This window comes from Carassius carassius, chromosome 47, assembly GCF_963082965.1.
Source record: "Carassius carassius chromosome 47, fCarCar2.1, whole genome shotgun sequence".
Lineage (NCBI taxonomy): Eukaryota > Metazoa > Chordata > Actinopteri > Cypriniformes > Cyprinidae > Carassius > Carassius carassius.
The window spans coordinates 23,565,054-23,577,764 of record NC_081801.1 but is presented as its reverse complement, the minus strand read 5'-3'; the positions used below and the strand labels follow the sequence as shown (position 1 = coordinate 23,577,764).

The following is a 12,711-nucleotide window of genomic DNA, read 5'->3' as shown; positions in this document are numbered from 1 at the left end:
GATTGCATTCAGGTGATTTGTCGAGATGAGAGGCGGGCGTCATGATTTTGGCTAATGCAGGACACTAATAAATGACGCGCATCAGAGTGGATTTATAAGTGAGTGGGCAATGCCGGGTGATAAAGAAGTGGGTATATGCCATACCCCTGCGTATACCCTCCACTACACCACTGCTTTTTTTTTTTTTTGTAAAAAAATATAAAACCAAGCTTGGTGAATATTTTATCCAACCCTTCAAACAATTCAAAAGGAATTTATCTTAAACAATCACAAAAAAGATGAATATGAGATATATGATTTAGAAAAAAAGCTTTATTTACAATTACTCAAAGACTCAATTACTACAGAAAATCTTAAAGACAATACATTCAGCAAGAGACACATTAGAGAAAACAGAAGAAAAAAAAAACATCTTCACACAATGCACACAAAGCACCATGACTGCACCATATTTGTTCAAAAGTAGAAAGATCTTGCATAGTTTTATGCAGAAAATAAATCAACATTCTAGATTTTACCAAACTCAAAACACACACAAACATTATCACTAGACATTTGTTCAATGTTATTTTTCTGGCTAATATAAACATTTTTTTGCCCTAAAATTAAATTCTGACAAATTAAATATTTAAACTGACAGATAAAATAAACAGATTAAACTGACTTTTTTTCTCTCTCTCTGAAAATATTTCAAACCCAAAATAAAAATCTCAATAGAACATTTTTCATTAAATATACCAAAAAAATTATTTTAGTGTCACAAATAAATGCTGTAATACAATAACTGAGTGCATGAAAAATAGTTTCTCTTTGGACACAGAAAGGACATTCAGGACAGGTTTATCACTGAAATAAAAGAGTTAACAGCAATAGGGCCGTGCATATCACCTACCCTCTTTTATAAAGGTGGGTTATACAACAATTTCCTGTATAAAAAGTCTTTCAAAATGTGGTCCTCTTCATCCATAAAATATTAGGCAAGGCAAGTTTATTTATATAGCACATTTCATACACAATGGTAATTCAAAGTGCTTTACATAAAAGAAAGTAAAATAATCATGAAGAAAAAATAAAATAAAATACATTTACAACTGCGGGCAGCAAAGTAACTAAAGGCGGACTCCCCTTGTTTTGTGTGAACCCTTGCTATTTCTAACTGACTCGATCCTAATGATCTGAATGCTCTGTTAGGTTTATATTCGGTCAACATATCTGCAATATATTTCGGTCCTAGGTCATAGAGTGACTCATAGATGAGTAAAAGTACTTTAAAATCAATCCTAAATGTAACTGGAAGCCAGTGTAAGGACCTGAGGACTGGTGTGATGTGCTCACATTTTTTGGTTCTAGTCAGAATCCTGCCAGCAGCATTCTGGATGAGTTGCAGCTGTCTGATGGTCTTTTTGGGAAGGCTGGTGAGGAGACCATTACAATAGTCCACCCTGCTGGTGATAAAGACATGAACCAGTTTTTCCAAGTCTTGACTGGAAAACAAAATATCTATTTCTTGCAATGTTTTTTAAATGATAGTATGCTGATTTAGTTACTGCTTTGAAATGACTATTGAAACTAAGGTCTGTCTCCAGAATCACACCAAGATTCCTGACTTGATTTTAACTTGTTTGACCCCTAGAGTCAAGGTATGCATTCACCTTGAAAACTTCATCTTTGTTTCAAAATGCAATAACTTCAGTTTTTTCCTTGTTTAACTGAAGAAAGTTCTGGCACATCCAACTATTAATTTCATTAATACATTGGCAGAGGGAGTCAATGGGGCTGTAGTCATTTGGAGATAAGTCTAGGTAGATCTGGGTATCATCAGCATAGCTTTGTTGGCAATTTGGTCCTTTTCTCATTATTTTATTTTATGAATTCCCCACCTCAATCACGAATTTGACTTTTTTGTTGTTGTTTTTGAAGCTGGTAGCATGGTATGGTAAGCCATTGTGAACAACTAGCTTGCTGCTGAAGCTAGTTTTAGTCTGATCAACAGGGGGTGTTCATTCCCTTACTTGTATGTATGCAAAAGTCTTAGGATAATGCATCAGATTTAAGAATGTAATAAGGATCAACTTTTTGATAAAGCGTTAGAACGGCACCTGTAAAAAGGAGCGTCATTCACATGGGGCATTAAACTGGCCTCCTGACATTCTGTTGTCATTAATTCCCCATCTTAAATATGAATTTGACCTCATTGTTTAGGCTGGTAGTGCATCCTGATGGCCGTATTGAGCTTATCAGGAGTCCATACAAATGTTTTGCATATGGGCCTGTGGCTTACTTGCTACTCCACTGTATGACCACTTTTTTTTAGATAAATCTTATTTGACAAGGTTTAGTCCAGGTGCTAAAATAAATCATTTCCAGTCCACGGGACACAGTTGGAGCACGCACACTTTGAGCAAGAGCTGAGATTCGTGATTGCAGCGAACATGTTTTAAGTGAGAGCAGCGTAAACCTGAGAGCGCATCTGGAAACACAAGACACAGGAACACAAGACTGACTGGGGGTGGGCGCTCTGAAGGCCTCTAGGGACAGGCTAACTGGACGGAAGGCCACCAGGGTGGAGCCCCTTCTGGGACCCACAGCAGAGCAGGTGACTCGGGAGGCCATGAAGGAGCATGGAGCTCGGGAGGCCATGGCAAAGCATGTAGTCCAGGAGGACATGGTGGAGTATGGAACTCAGGAGGCAATGGCGGTGAAGGCAGTTCAGGAGGACATGGTGGAGTAGGGTACTCTGGGAGCCATGATGGAGTAGGTGACTCGGGAGGCCATGGTGGAGCAGGTAGTCTATAAGGCCATGGCGGTGCAAGCAGTTCAGGAGGCCATGGCAGGGCAGCCTCCAAGGTTGCGGCCCTAGCCCCCGCCCCCCCAACCCGGCCTCTACAGCTGGAGCCCTACTACTCCCATTTTTCATGAGCTGAACTCAAAGATCTAAGACTTTTTTCTATGTACAGAAAAGGCCTCTTTCTCCTAAATATTGTTCACAAATCTGTCTAAATCTGTGTAAGTGAGCACTTCTCTTTTGCCGAGATAATCCATTCACCTCACAGGTGTGGCATAGCAAAATGCCGATTAGACAGCATGATTATTGCACAGGTGTGCCTTAGATTGGCCACAATAGAAGGGCAGTCTAAAATGTGCAGCTTTATCACACAGCTGTCGCAAGTTCTGAGGGAGCGTGCATTTGGCTAGCTGACTGCAGGAATGTCCACCAGAGCTGTTGCCCATGAATTAAATGTTCATTTCTCTACCATAAGCCGTCACCAAAGGTGTTTCAGAGAATTTGGCAGTACATCCATCCGGTCTCACAATCACAGACCACATGTTACCACACCAGCTCAGGACCTCCACATCCAACATCTTCACCTCCAAGATCATCTGAGACCAGTACAGCTGCTGCAACAATCAGTTTTCATAACCAAAGGATTTCTGCACAAACTGTCTCAGGGAAGCTCATCTGCATGCTTGTCGTCCTCACTGGGGTCTCGACCTGACTGCAGTTCATCATTGCAATCGACTTGAGTGGGAAAATGCTCACATTGGATGGTGTCTAGCACTTTGGAGAAGTGTTCTCTTCACAGATGAGTCCCGATTTTCACTGTACAGGGGAGATGGCAGACAGCGTGTATGGCATCGTGTGGGTGAGCAGTTTGCTTATGTCAACATTGTGGATCGAGTGGCCCATGGTGGCGGCGGGGTTATGGTATGGGCAGGCGTATGTTATGGACAATGAAGACAGGTGAATTTTATTGATGTCATTTTGAATGCACAGAGATACCATGACGAGATCATGAGGCCCATTGTTGTGCCATTCATCCATAACCATCACCTAATGTTGCAGCACGATAATGCATGGCTCCATGTTGCAAGGATTTGTACACAGTTCCTGGAAGCTGAAAACATCTCAGTTCTTGCATGGCCAGCATACTCACCAGACATGTCACCCATTGAGCATGTTTGGGATGCTCTGGATCGCCGTATATGACAGCATGTTCCATTTCCTGCCAATACCTAGCAACTTCTCACAGCCATTGAAGAGGAGTGGACCAACATTCCACAGGCCACAATTAACAAGCTGATCAACTCTATGCGAAGGAGATTCACTGCGTGAGGCAAATGATGGTTACACCAGGTAAGTCTTATATCTTTGAGTTCTTCTGACACCCCTTAACGGACTGATTGAGTTGGCACTGAGAGTAGATGCAGGACTGTCCCGAGTACAGCGACGGATCCTGCCCAGTCATACTTCTGGAGGAGCTGCTGGTCCATGAGTCAGCGGCGGGGACGCGGTCAGCCCCGTCTACAATCATGAGCCCATGCAGGTAGGGCGAGCTCGGCTTTCCCGGGAGGAGAAGGAAAGGAGGATATCCCAGGGCCTTTGCCTCTACTGTGGTGGAGCAGGCCATTATGCTTACAACTGTCCGGTAAAAGGCCAAACCCAATAGTAAGTATGAGGCTACTATCGGGTGGTATCTCCGCTGAGAAGACCTCATCCACATCTACGCTCCTCCCGGTAAGACTGAGATGGTCAGCACACACCCACGACTGTCAGGCACTTCTGGACTCCAGGGCTGAAGGTAATTTCATGGACCATACACTTGGAAGGAAGTGTTCAGTAAATATCGTGCTGCTTCTCTTCCTCCGCATCATCCCCTATGACTGTGCCATAGATTTACTGTCAGGTAAGTCTCCTCCTAAAGGCAAATTATATTCGCTTTCTGTTCCGGAAAGGGGGGATATGGAGAAATATATTTCTGATTCTCTAGCTACAGGGTTACAGGTAAGCTACAGGTAAGTCTCCGACTAAAGGCAAATTATATTCGCTTTCCGTTCCGGAAAGGGGGGATAAGGAGAAATATATTTCTGATTCTCTAGCTACAGGGTTCATCCGCCCTTCCTTTTCTCCAGCGGGGGCGAGGTTCTTTTTTGTGGGGAAGAAGGACGGATCTCTGTGACCTTGTATTGATTACCGGGGACTGAACAGCATCACGGTAAAGAATACTTATCCTTTGCCGTTGATGTCTTCAGCCTTTGAGAGGTTGCAGGGAGTGTCGATCTTCACGAAATTGGATTTACATAATGCTTATCATTTGGTTCGCATTAGGGAGGGGGATGAATGGAAGACCACTTTTAAAACCCCCAGGGGGCACTTTGAATATTTGGTCATGCCTTTTGGTTTGTCCAACTCCCCAGCGGTATTCCAGGCGTTCGTCAACGACGTACTGCGCGATATGGTCGATCAGTTCATATATGTCTACCTGGATGACATATTGATTTTTTTTCCTTTTCTCTCCAGGAACACATAAAGCATGTCCAACGAGTGCCGAGGCTGTGTCTGAGTTTGTGGTGGAGGTCGACGTGTCTGAGGTGGGGGTAGGTGCAGTGCTATCCCAACGTTCTCCCACAGACGACAAGATGCACCCTTACGCATTTTTGTCCCATCGGTAATCTCCTGCCGAACGCAATTTTGACATTGGCAACAGAGAGTTATTGGCAGTCAAGTTAGCATTGGAGGAATAGCGCCAATGGTTAGAGGGCTCGGGGGTACCTTTTATAGTCTGGACTGATCACAAGAATCTGGAATACATCAGAAATGCCAAAATACTGAACTCCAGGCAGGTTTGGTGGGCACAAGTGTATTTTACCCGAGTCAATAGTTGTATCCACACTCACATGGGAGGGCGAATCGAAGGTCAAGACAGCCTTAGAAGGGTGTAATGCCTCCGCCCGGTTGCCCACCGAATAGGTTATTGTGCTGGAGGGATTACGATCCAACGTCATTCAGTGGGGACATTGTTCCAATGTGGCTTGTCATCACAGAGTTAATCGTACTAAGGTTTTTGGTCAAGCACGATTCTGGTGGCCACTTATGGCTCGCGACATTCACAGTTTTGTTTTGGCTTTCTTGATTTGTGCCACTGGAAAGACTTCCAATCGACCACCAGATGGGTTACTTCAACCGCTGCCGGTCCCTTCGAGACCCTAGTCCCATATTGCTCTAGATTTTATTACCGCCCTCCCGCCCTCCCAGGGCAACATGGTAGTTTTGACCGTGGTGGACCGGTTCTCGAAGGCGGCCCACTTTATTCCCTTGCCCAAATGACTCTCAGCCAAGGAGACAGCATTGACCTTCGTAGATCACGTCTTTCACTTACATGGCCTCCCGACAGATGTGGTTTCCGACAGGGGACCCCAGTTTGTGTCCAAATTTTGTAGATTGGTGGGAGCAACTGTCAGTCTGTCCTCAGGGTTTCATCCCCAGAGCAATGGTCAAACCGAAAGAAATTTTTCCCAGTCTGGAATCCGAAGTCGCGGTCCCCCTCCATCCATGCCATGACCGGCCATCATTACCTGATCAGTGGCCAGCGGATCTCACTCACGGTGCCAGCTTCAGCTAATCCACTCACCTTTAAATACTCATCCAATTCTCATCTCTCTTGTCAGATCGTTGTTTGAGGTCCTCCATGCTGCATGTCTGTCTCACTCCTGTTCCTGTTCAGCGTGTTCAGTCTCGTGAGTCATTGTTCCGGTTCCGTGTTTCTCAGTGGATTACGTAATCATCTGGATTTATCACTGTCACTCACCAGCGCACTCTACTCACCATCTTGTCTGTCCAGTGCTGCCCATCGAGGTCCCTGCACCACCCGCCGTCAGCTGAAGCTTTCCTAATTATTCTGTCAATAAAGAGTTTACTTGCATTTTGCTTCCTTTCTTCCGTCATGACAGTAACAAATATAATATTATAAAAAAAGGACACTAGTATATTATATATATATATATAATAAAATAACAGCAAAGTGTGGACAGCTTAGGTTTACTGCTGCTTAAATTTTGATGATCATAACTGGTTATGGTGCAAGGTCTATGTAACTAGGTCATGAGTGAAAATGAAGTGGTGATCTTTCACTTCATGTTACAAAATCAGTATCATAAGAAGCACTAGGTGACTAGTCAATCTTATAAGATCAAAATATAATTTTACAGACAAGTTGTGTTAACCTAAAATTTCTTCCATCAACTACTAGTGTTGATTTTGTCAATGAACATTATGATTAAATATGGTCGCCATCGAACTTTTATCAAGTGACGAAAACAAGACGAGAAACAACGTAAATTCTAGTCATATGACAATGACTATAATTAAATGTATAATGCAATGTTGTTGACAAATCAAAATGAGACTAAATGTGGTTTACAAAATAAAAACTATGCTAAAATGTATCTTCATTTTCGTTGACAAAAATTAGATAAAACAAAATGTTATAACATTATTTTGCCTCGTTTAGTCACGTTATTATTGATATTTTGCAGTATTTCTGTTTCCTGTGTCTCACTTCAGGGACTGCATCAGGTTGCACTGTGCAGATCCAGGCGACATCACTTCCTCAAGCCCCACTCGCAGCATTATTTAGAAGACGACAACAAACAAAGTTTCATCTATACAACTACTTATACTTTACTGACTGGGTTAAATAGAATTGCATTACTAAAAAGAGACTTAAACACAGTTTTCTTTGACTAAAACTAGACTAAATGTCATCAGTTAATTCTGACTGAAATAAGACTAAAATGCTCAGACTTTTAGTTGACTGAAACTTGACTAGACTAAACGTGGCTAAAACGAATAAAAACTAAAATGACAGCTTCACACATAGACTAGAGGCCGCCAAAACAACACTATCATCTACTCATCCACATAACCAGTCAATTTTGACATTGTGGGGACTTTTTTGGTACCTATGAGGAAACATAATTAAGTATCTTAAAAATATAAAAATGCAGAACGTTTTTTGGTAAAACCATTACATCTAAGGAATGTCCTCATAAAAAATGGAAACCAGTGTGTGTGTCTGTGTGTATGTATTACATGAGATATGGAGTGTAAGTGGAAAATTATCTGAACTTGAAACTCATCAAGTCACAAACAAGATCCTACAAGTCACCCACTAGCTGCAGAAAAAAAGAAGAAAAAAAAACTTCTCATCAGTTCATCAATGCACTCTCCAATCTGTTGATCAGAAACAAATGACAACAAACCCACACAGCAGCTCTGAGCATCATGTCAAGCTCCCTAAACATATCTAAGACATCAGCTGAGAACTGCAGTTTTTGCAACAAACAATGCAAAATGTAGGTAAATTGAGATATTTTATTTAAATAAAATGTCTTTTGTATTTTATTTCCATGCTCTGTACAATAATGGCTTTAGCCAGAAGACAGGCATGTATAAATATGTGCATAAACAGTTTATAAAGGGCATGAAGAAAAAGAATGAAGAAAAAGAATGAACAGAAATAGAAACAATTTTATATACTATTTGCATTTGTAATCTTGTGCAGGTTTCAGTTATTTAACAACAAAATCAAATCAAACATTTAAACATATTCTTCGATGTGGGAATCGGCAGATATATATATATAGTATTTTCCCACATTGCTCTCACATTTAGAAAAAAGCTGAATGTGGCTAACTCTTAAACAAAGGTCTACCACCACAAACATGGGTTACACTCATAACACAACAACACCTATGCTTACTACATGGGAACTATCACAAACAAAGAAATCCATAACCTTTACAAAGGTCATTTTCTTATTACACATATTTAACTATCATAAATACAGGTTGTTCTCACGGTTAAATAAAGTGATGAAGGAAAACTAAAAAGTCTATCCACAAATGTACACTCAAATAACCTAGCTCAGTGGTTCACAAATGGTTGGTTGCATGTCATTTCTGGGTCACATATAGCAGAGAAAATACAATGCTAAATGCAAACTGTATACACACAGATAGAGAGAGAGAGAGAGAGAGAGAGAGAGAGAGAGAGAGAGAGAGAGAGGGATAATTAAACTACAAAGCAAATATACTATTGTATAGTTCAGATATAAATCAATGCTTTCCGTATCTTGTTGTTAACGTCAACAGCTGTGCATCCAATCTATTGTTAAAAAATATATAAGTTCTCGCAGAGAACTTATAAAACACATTTACAAAAGAAAATTTTGAAACCAAATGCTAATATTCCTATTTAGCCTAAATTACGTTAATATAATATAATATACATACATTTTTTTCTGGGCACCACCACAAAATTGACATCAAAAGAAAACAATCTGAGGACCAGTGCCTCTAGAGATAATGCTACAACTACATATTCAGTATCTATAACTGCCAGTTGGAGGATTGGGCACACCTTCTTATTTATTATTATTAATATTATTAATTTATTATTATTACAAAAATGTTAGAACTGTCATACATGCACATATATACTTTATATTCATGTAAATATAGATATTAATTCTTATGATCATTTATAAATTCACTCAACTGTGCCCAAGCTGTGACCAATAGTAAACATAATTTAAAATTAAATATTTTACATTTGTTGAATTAAAAAAAAAAAAAATGTTCCAGTAGACCTCACGAGTTACAAAAGGAAAAGTAATTATTTAATGCTAAATTTCAGTGAAGGTGCGGTTTATGCTGATTCTCATTCTGTTTAAAGCATGCATGTTTTTAAACTTGCCCTGAATGGCACACAGTATTGTTTTCCTGTATTCGCTGGATAAGAAGTAATAGATAATTGGGTCAAGGCAGCTATTCAGAGCAGACAATAGCAAGGAACTCTCATTTAAGATGTGCAACAATTGTTGGCTTTGAAGATCTCCAATCACATTCATCTGAGCCAGAACGTATGGTATTCGTATCGCATGGTAGGGCAAGAAACACAAAGTAAAAATGGCTGGTACTAAGAAAGTCTTCATGATTACCCTTTTTTTGCGACTTTGTGCCTTAGGGTCACCATTACCCATGGACATAGTCTTGAGTTTCTTAGTGATTTTAACATAAAAACAAAGAAAGGCTACATAGAAAACAAGGAAGAGCCCCACTGTAGTCAGGTTAATGGTCCCACAGACAGGCCCCTTGCTGTGGAAATGGAAGCAAACCTTGTTGCACGGATGTTTCTGACTGTTGCTTGTAAAAAAGGGAATCACTCCTCCTGAGATGAGGATCACCCAGATGATATAGCTTGCCATGTGGCTCCACTTTGTCTTTTGTATTCGAAAGACCCAAACGGGCTTGATAATTTTCAAGTAGCGATCCAGACTGATTAGGCTGAGGAACAGGATGCTGGAATACATGTTGATGTAGAAGAAGATGCCCACCAACTTGCACAAGTAGAAGGGACCTTCTTTGTTGTGGTAGTAAACTCGGAAGGGCAAACACATGACCAGCAGAGTGTCTGCTAGTGCAAGGTGCTGCATGTACACGGCCATGGAAGAGTCTGTGTGTCGCCGAAGGAAAAATATATAGAGTGTGACAGTGTTGCATAGGAAACCAATGCAAAAGATTACAATGTAACCCATTGACAAGAAGGGTGATAATATGCCATCATGAATCTGACAGGTCACATTGGTGGTTAAATTATTTTCCTGCATCACTGTGACAGTGAAAAATTGGTGTACACTTGCTGACCAGTGCTCCTCCTTCCTAATGAGTCATGTGAGGAAAAGATAAAAAAAAATGTCTGCATTATGACAATTCTTTCTTGATCTAACTAAGTATTTCTACAACTTGTTGAATTGCTTTTTAACAAATGTTAAGATCCCAAGAAAAGAAGAACACCCTTACCTGTGTAGCTGGATTGCTTGTGCTTGAGCAAGTGACTAGATACATGACAGTTCAGAAACTCCAGTACCTATGCAGGAAACTCTGCTCGCATGTGACGTAGAACCCGGGTTGCTGTGGTTGACATGACTGCTAACCTCAATAGAAATTCTAAAGGAGTGCTAGATAAACCAATCTGATAGAAAAGCAAAACTCACTTCCATTTTCAGAGCACAGGAAATATCTGTTTGCTTAAAAGGATAAATGGTGACCATCACCTAGTTTTTACCCCCAACACTGCACAGTTGAGGCTTGCTCCTGGAGAGCCACTAGGATTGGAACTAAACTCTGCAGGTCAGTGGGTCTCCAGGAGAATTGATAAAGACCTCTGCTTTAGAGTTCTTTGATTTGTAACAGCCTAAACAACCTTAAAAGAACCAAAACAAAAAACATCCATCTCGTTATAAAGGTTTGCTTTTCAGTGTCCTCATCTTCTGTCATGTGCTTAGTAATAAAATGTTGTAGATGTTTCACTTTCACACACAGTAAGATTCTTATAAGACTCTTCTATAAGATTCTTTTTATTTTAACATTTATTCTCTTTAGTTCTACAGATCATAACAAAAGCCATACACAGAACTGATGAGCTACGTACCATTTCCTGTAATGCATATGTACACAGGTCACTGTCATGTTTCAGGGTATATACAGGAATCATGGAGGTAAATTGAATATCTTTTAAGGCCGTTTTAATACTACTTCCGTACATTTTAAGACCTCATCGCCACTCCAAGTTTTAACCGGTTACATCTGCAACACTTTAACCTGCATTTACTAGGCTATATATTGATTGTAAGATATCACAACTAAACAGACTTACTTTTCTGATAACTCCTTATCAATTCAATGAACAGTGCTCTCTTCCACCCTCAATACCCATGGCTAAAGTGCCCTTGAGCAAGGCCCTGGAGCCCCAATTGCTCCCCGGGCGCTGGATATATAGATATATAACTCAGTGCTGTGTGTGCACTTGGATTGGTTAAATGCAGAGCACCATATGGGCTACCATACTTCACGAAACGTCACGAATTTCAAAAGTCACGGCTTTCACTCAGACTTGCAACCTTTTGGAATACAGGCCAGACTCTCTAACCATTAGGCCACAACTTCCCCCCAGAATTTGACCATTAAACAAAACATCTGACGAAGCTTATTGATGAGGGAAAATAAAGCTCTCCGAGGTAACAGGACAATGAGTTCACACAGAACTGTATATTCAAAAGATGTATTTTAAACATCAACTCTTATAACTGTCTGCAAACCATAGCTCTTTTGTAGACCACTTCTCATGACAAACATCTGACTGGTCAGACAGTTTACCTGCGATCATGGATTGCTTGATTTGATGCAGACTTGACAGAGTTTTGATAATAAGAAAAATAATGATCACAACTATTACATCATTTTAATTGTGCATCCCAAGCCCATGCCAATAATAATAAAAATAACATAAAACGTTCAAAGTAGCGCAATTACCGTGTCCCAAGTATAAAAATTTAATTTCCATCCTGAAGTACATATTTTACAGTCACTGTTATGCAAATTTATCATAAACACAGCTAAAAATGCTTCCTACTAGTGTGGCCCAAAACATTTAGAGAGTTTCATTGTTTTGACTATAGTAACTAGGGCTGGGATGATTTGCTAATCTGCCGATTCAATACTATCCCGATACTTGTGTGCCAGCCTGATCTCACAATCAAAATGTACATCTTTAGATGTAAATTAAAACTGTCCAATACGTATGTGCCTTTACGTATATATAGTGTCATTTACGTATTATCTGGACGTAATTACAGGTTTGATAAGTATCTAAATTTACGTAAAAACAACCTCAAATACGTACAGATAGAACGTGTTCTCTGACCAGTCAGTTATCCATAGAAATTTGCTCATGAAGCTGCTTTTAAATGCGTATCTGATTAATTTTTTTAATATTTATGTATATTTTCCCTTTTTATAATTTTTTTTGATAAATGTAAGATCCCTATACCCCACCCGAACCTAAACCTACCCATTTTATACAGAATGTTA

General features: G+C 40.1%; 1 protein-coding gene across 1 annotated transcript; it reads right to left on the bottom strand.

The window, feature by feature from the left end:
• Positions 1–9,464: 9,464 nt before the first annotated feature.
• On the bottom strand, positions 9,465–11,289 carry LOC132130863 (probable G-protein coupled receptor 34). The gene is made up of 2 exons (XM_059542702.1): positions 11,273–11,289; positions 9,465–10,500 (listed from the first exon to the last, which is right to left on the bottom strand). Exons 1-2 carry the CDS (start codon positions 11,287–11,289, stop codon positions 9,465–9,467), a joined length of 1,053 nt encoding a protein of 350 aa, XP_059398685.1.
• Positions 11,290–12,711: the final 1,422 nt, after the last annotated feature.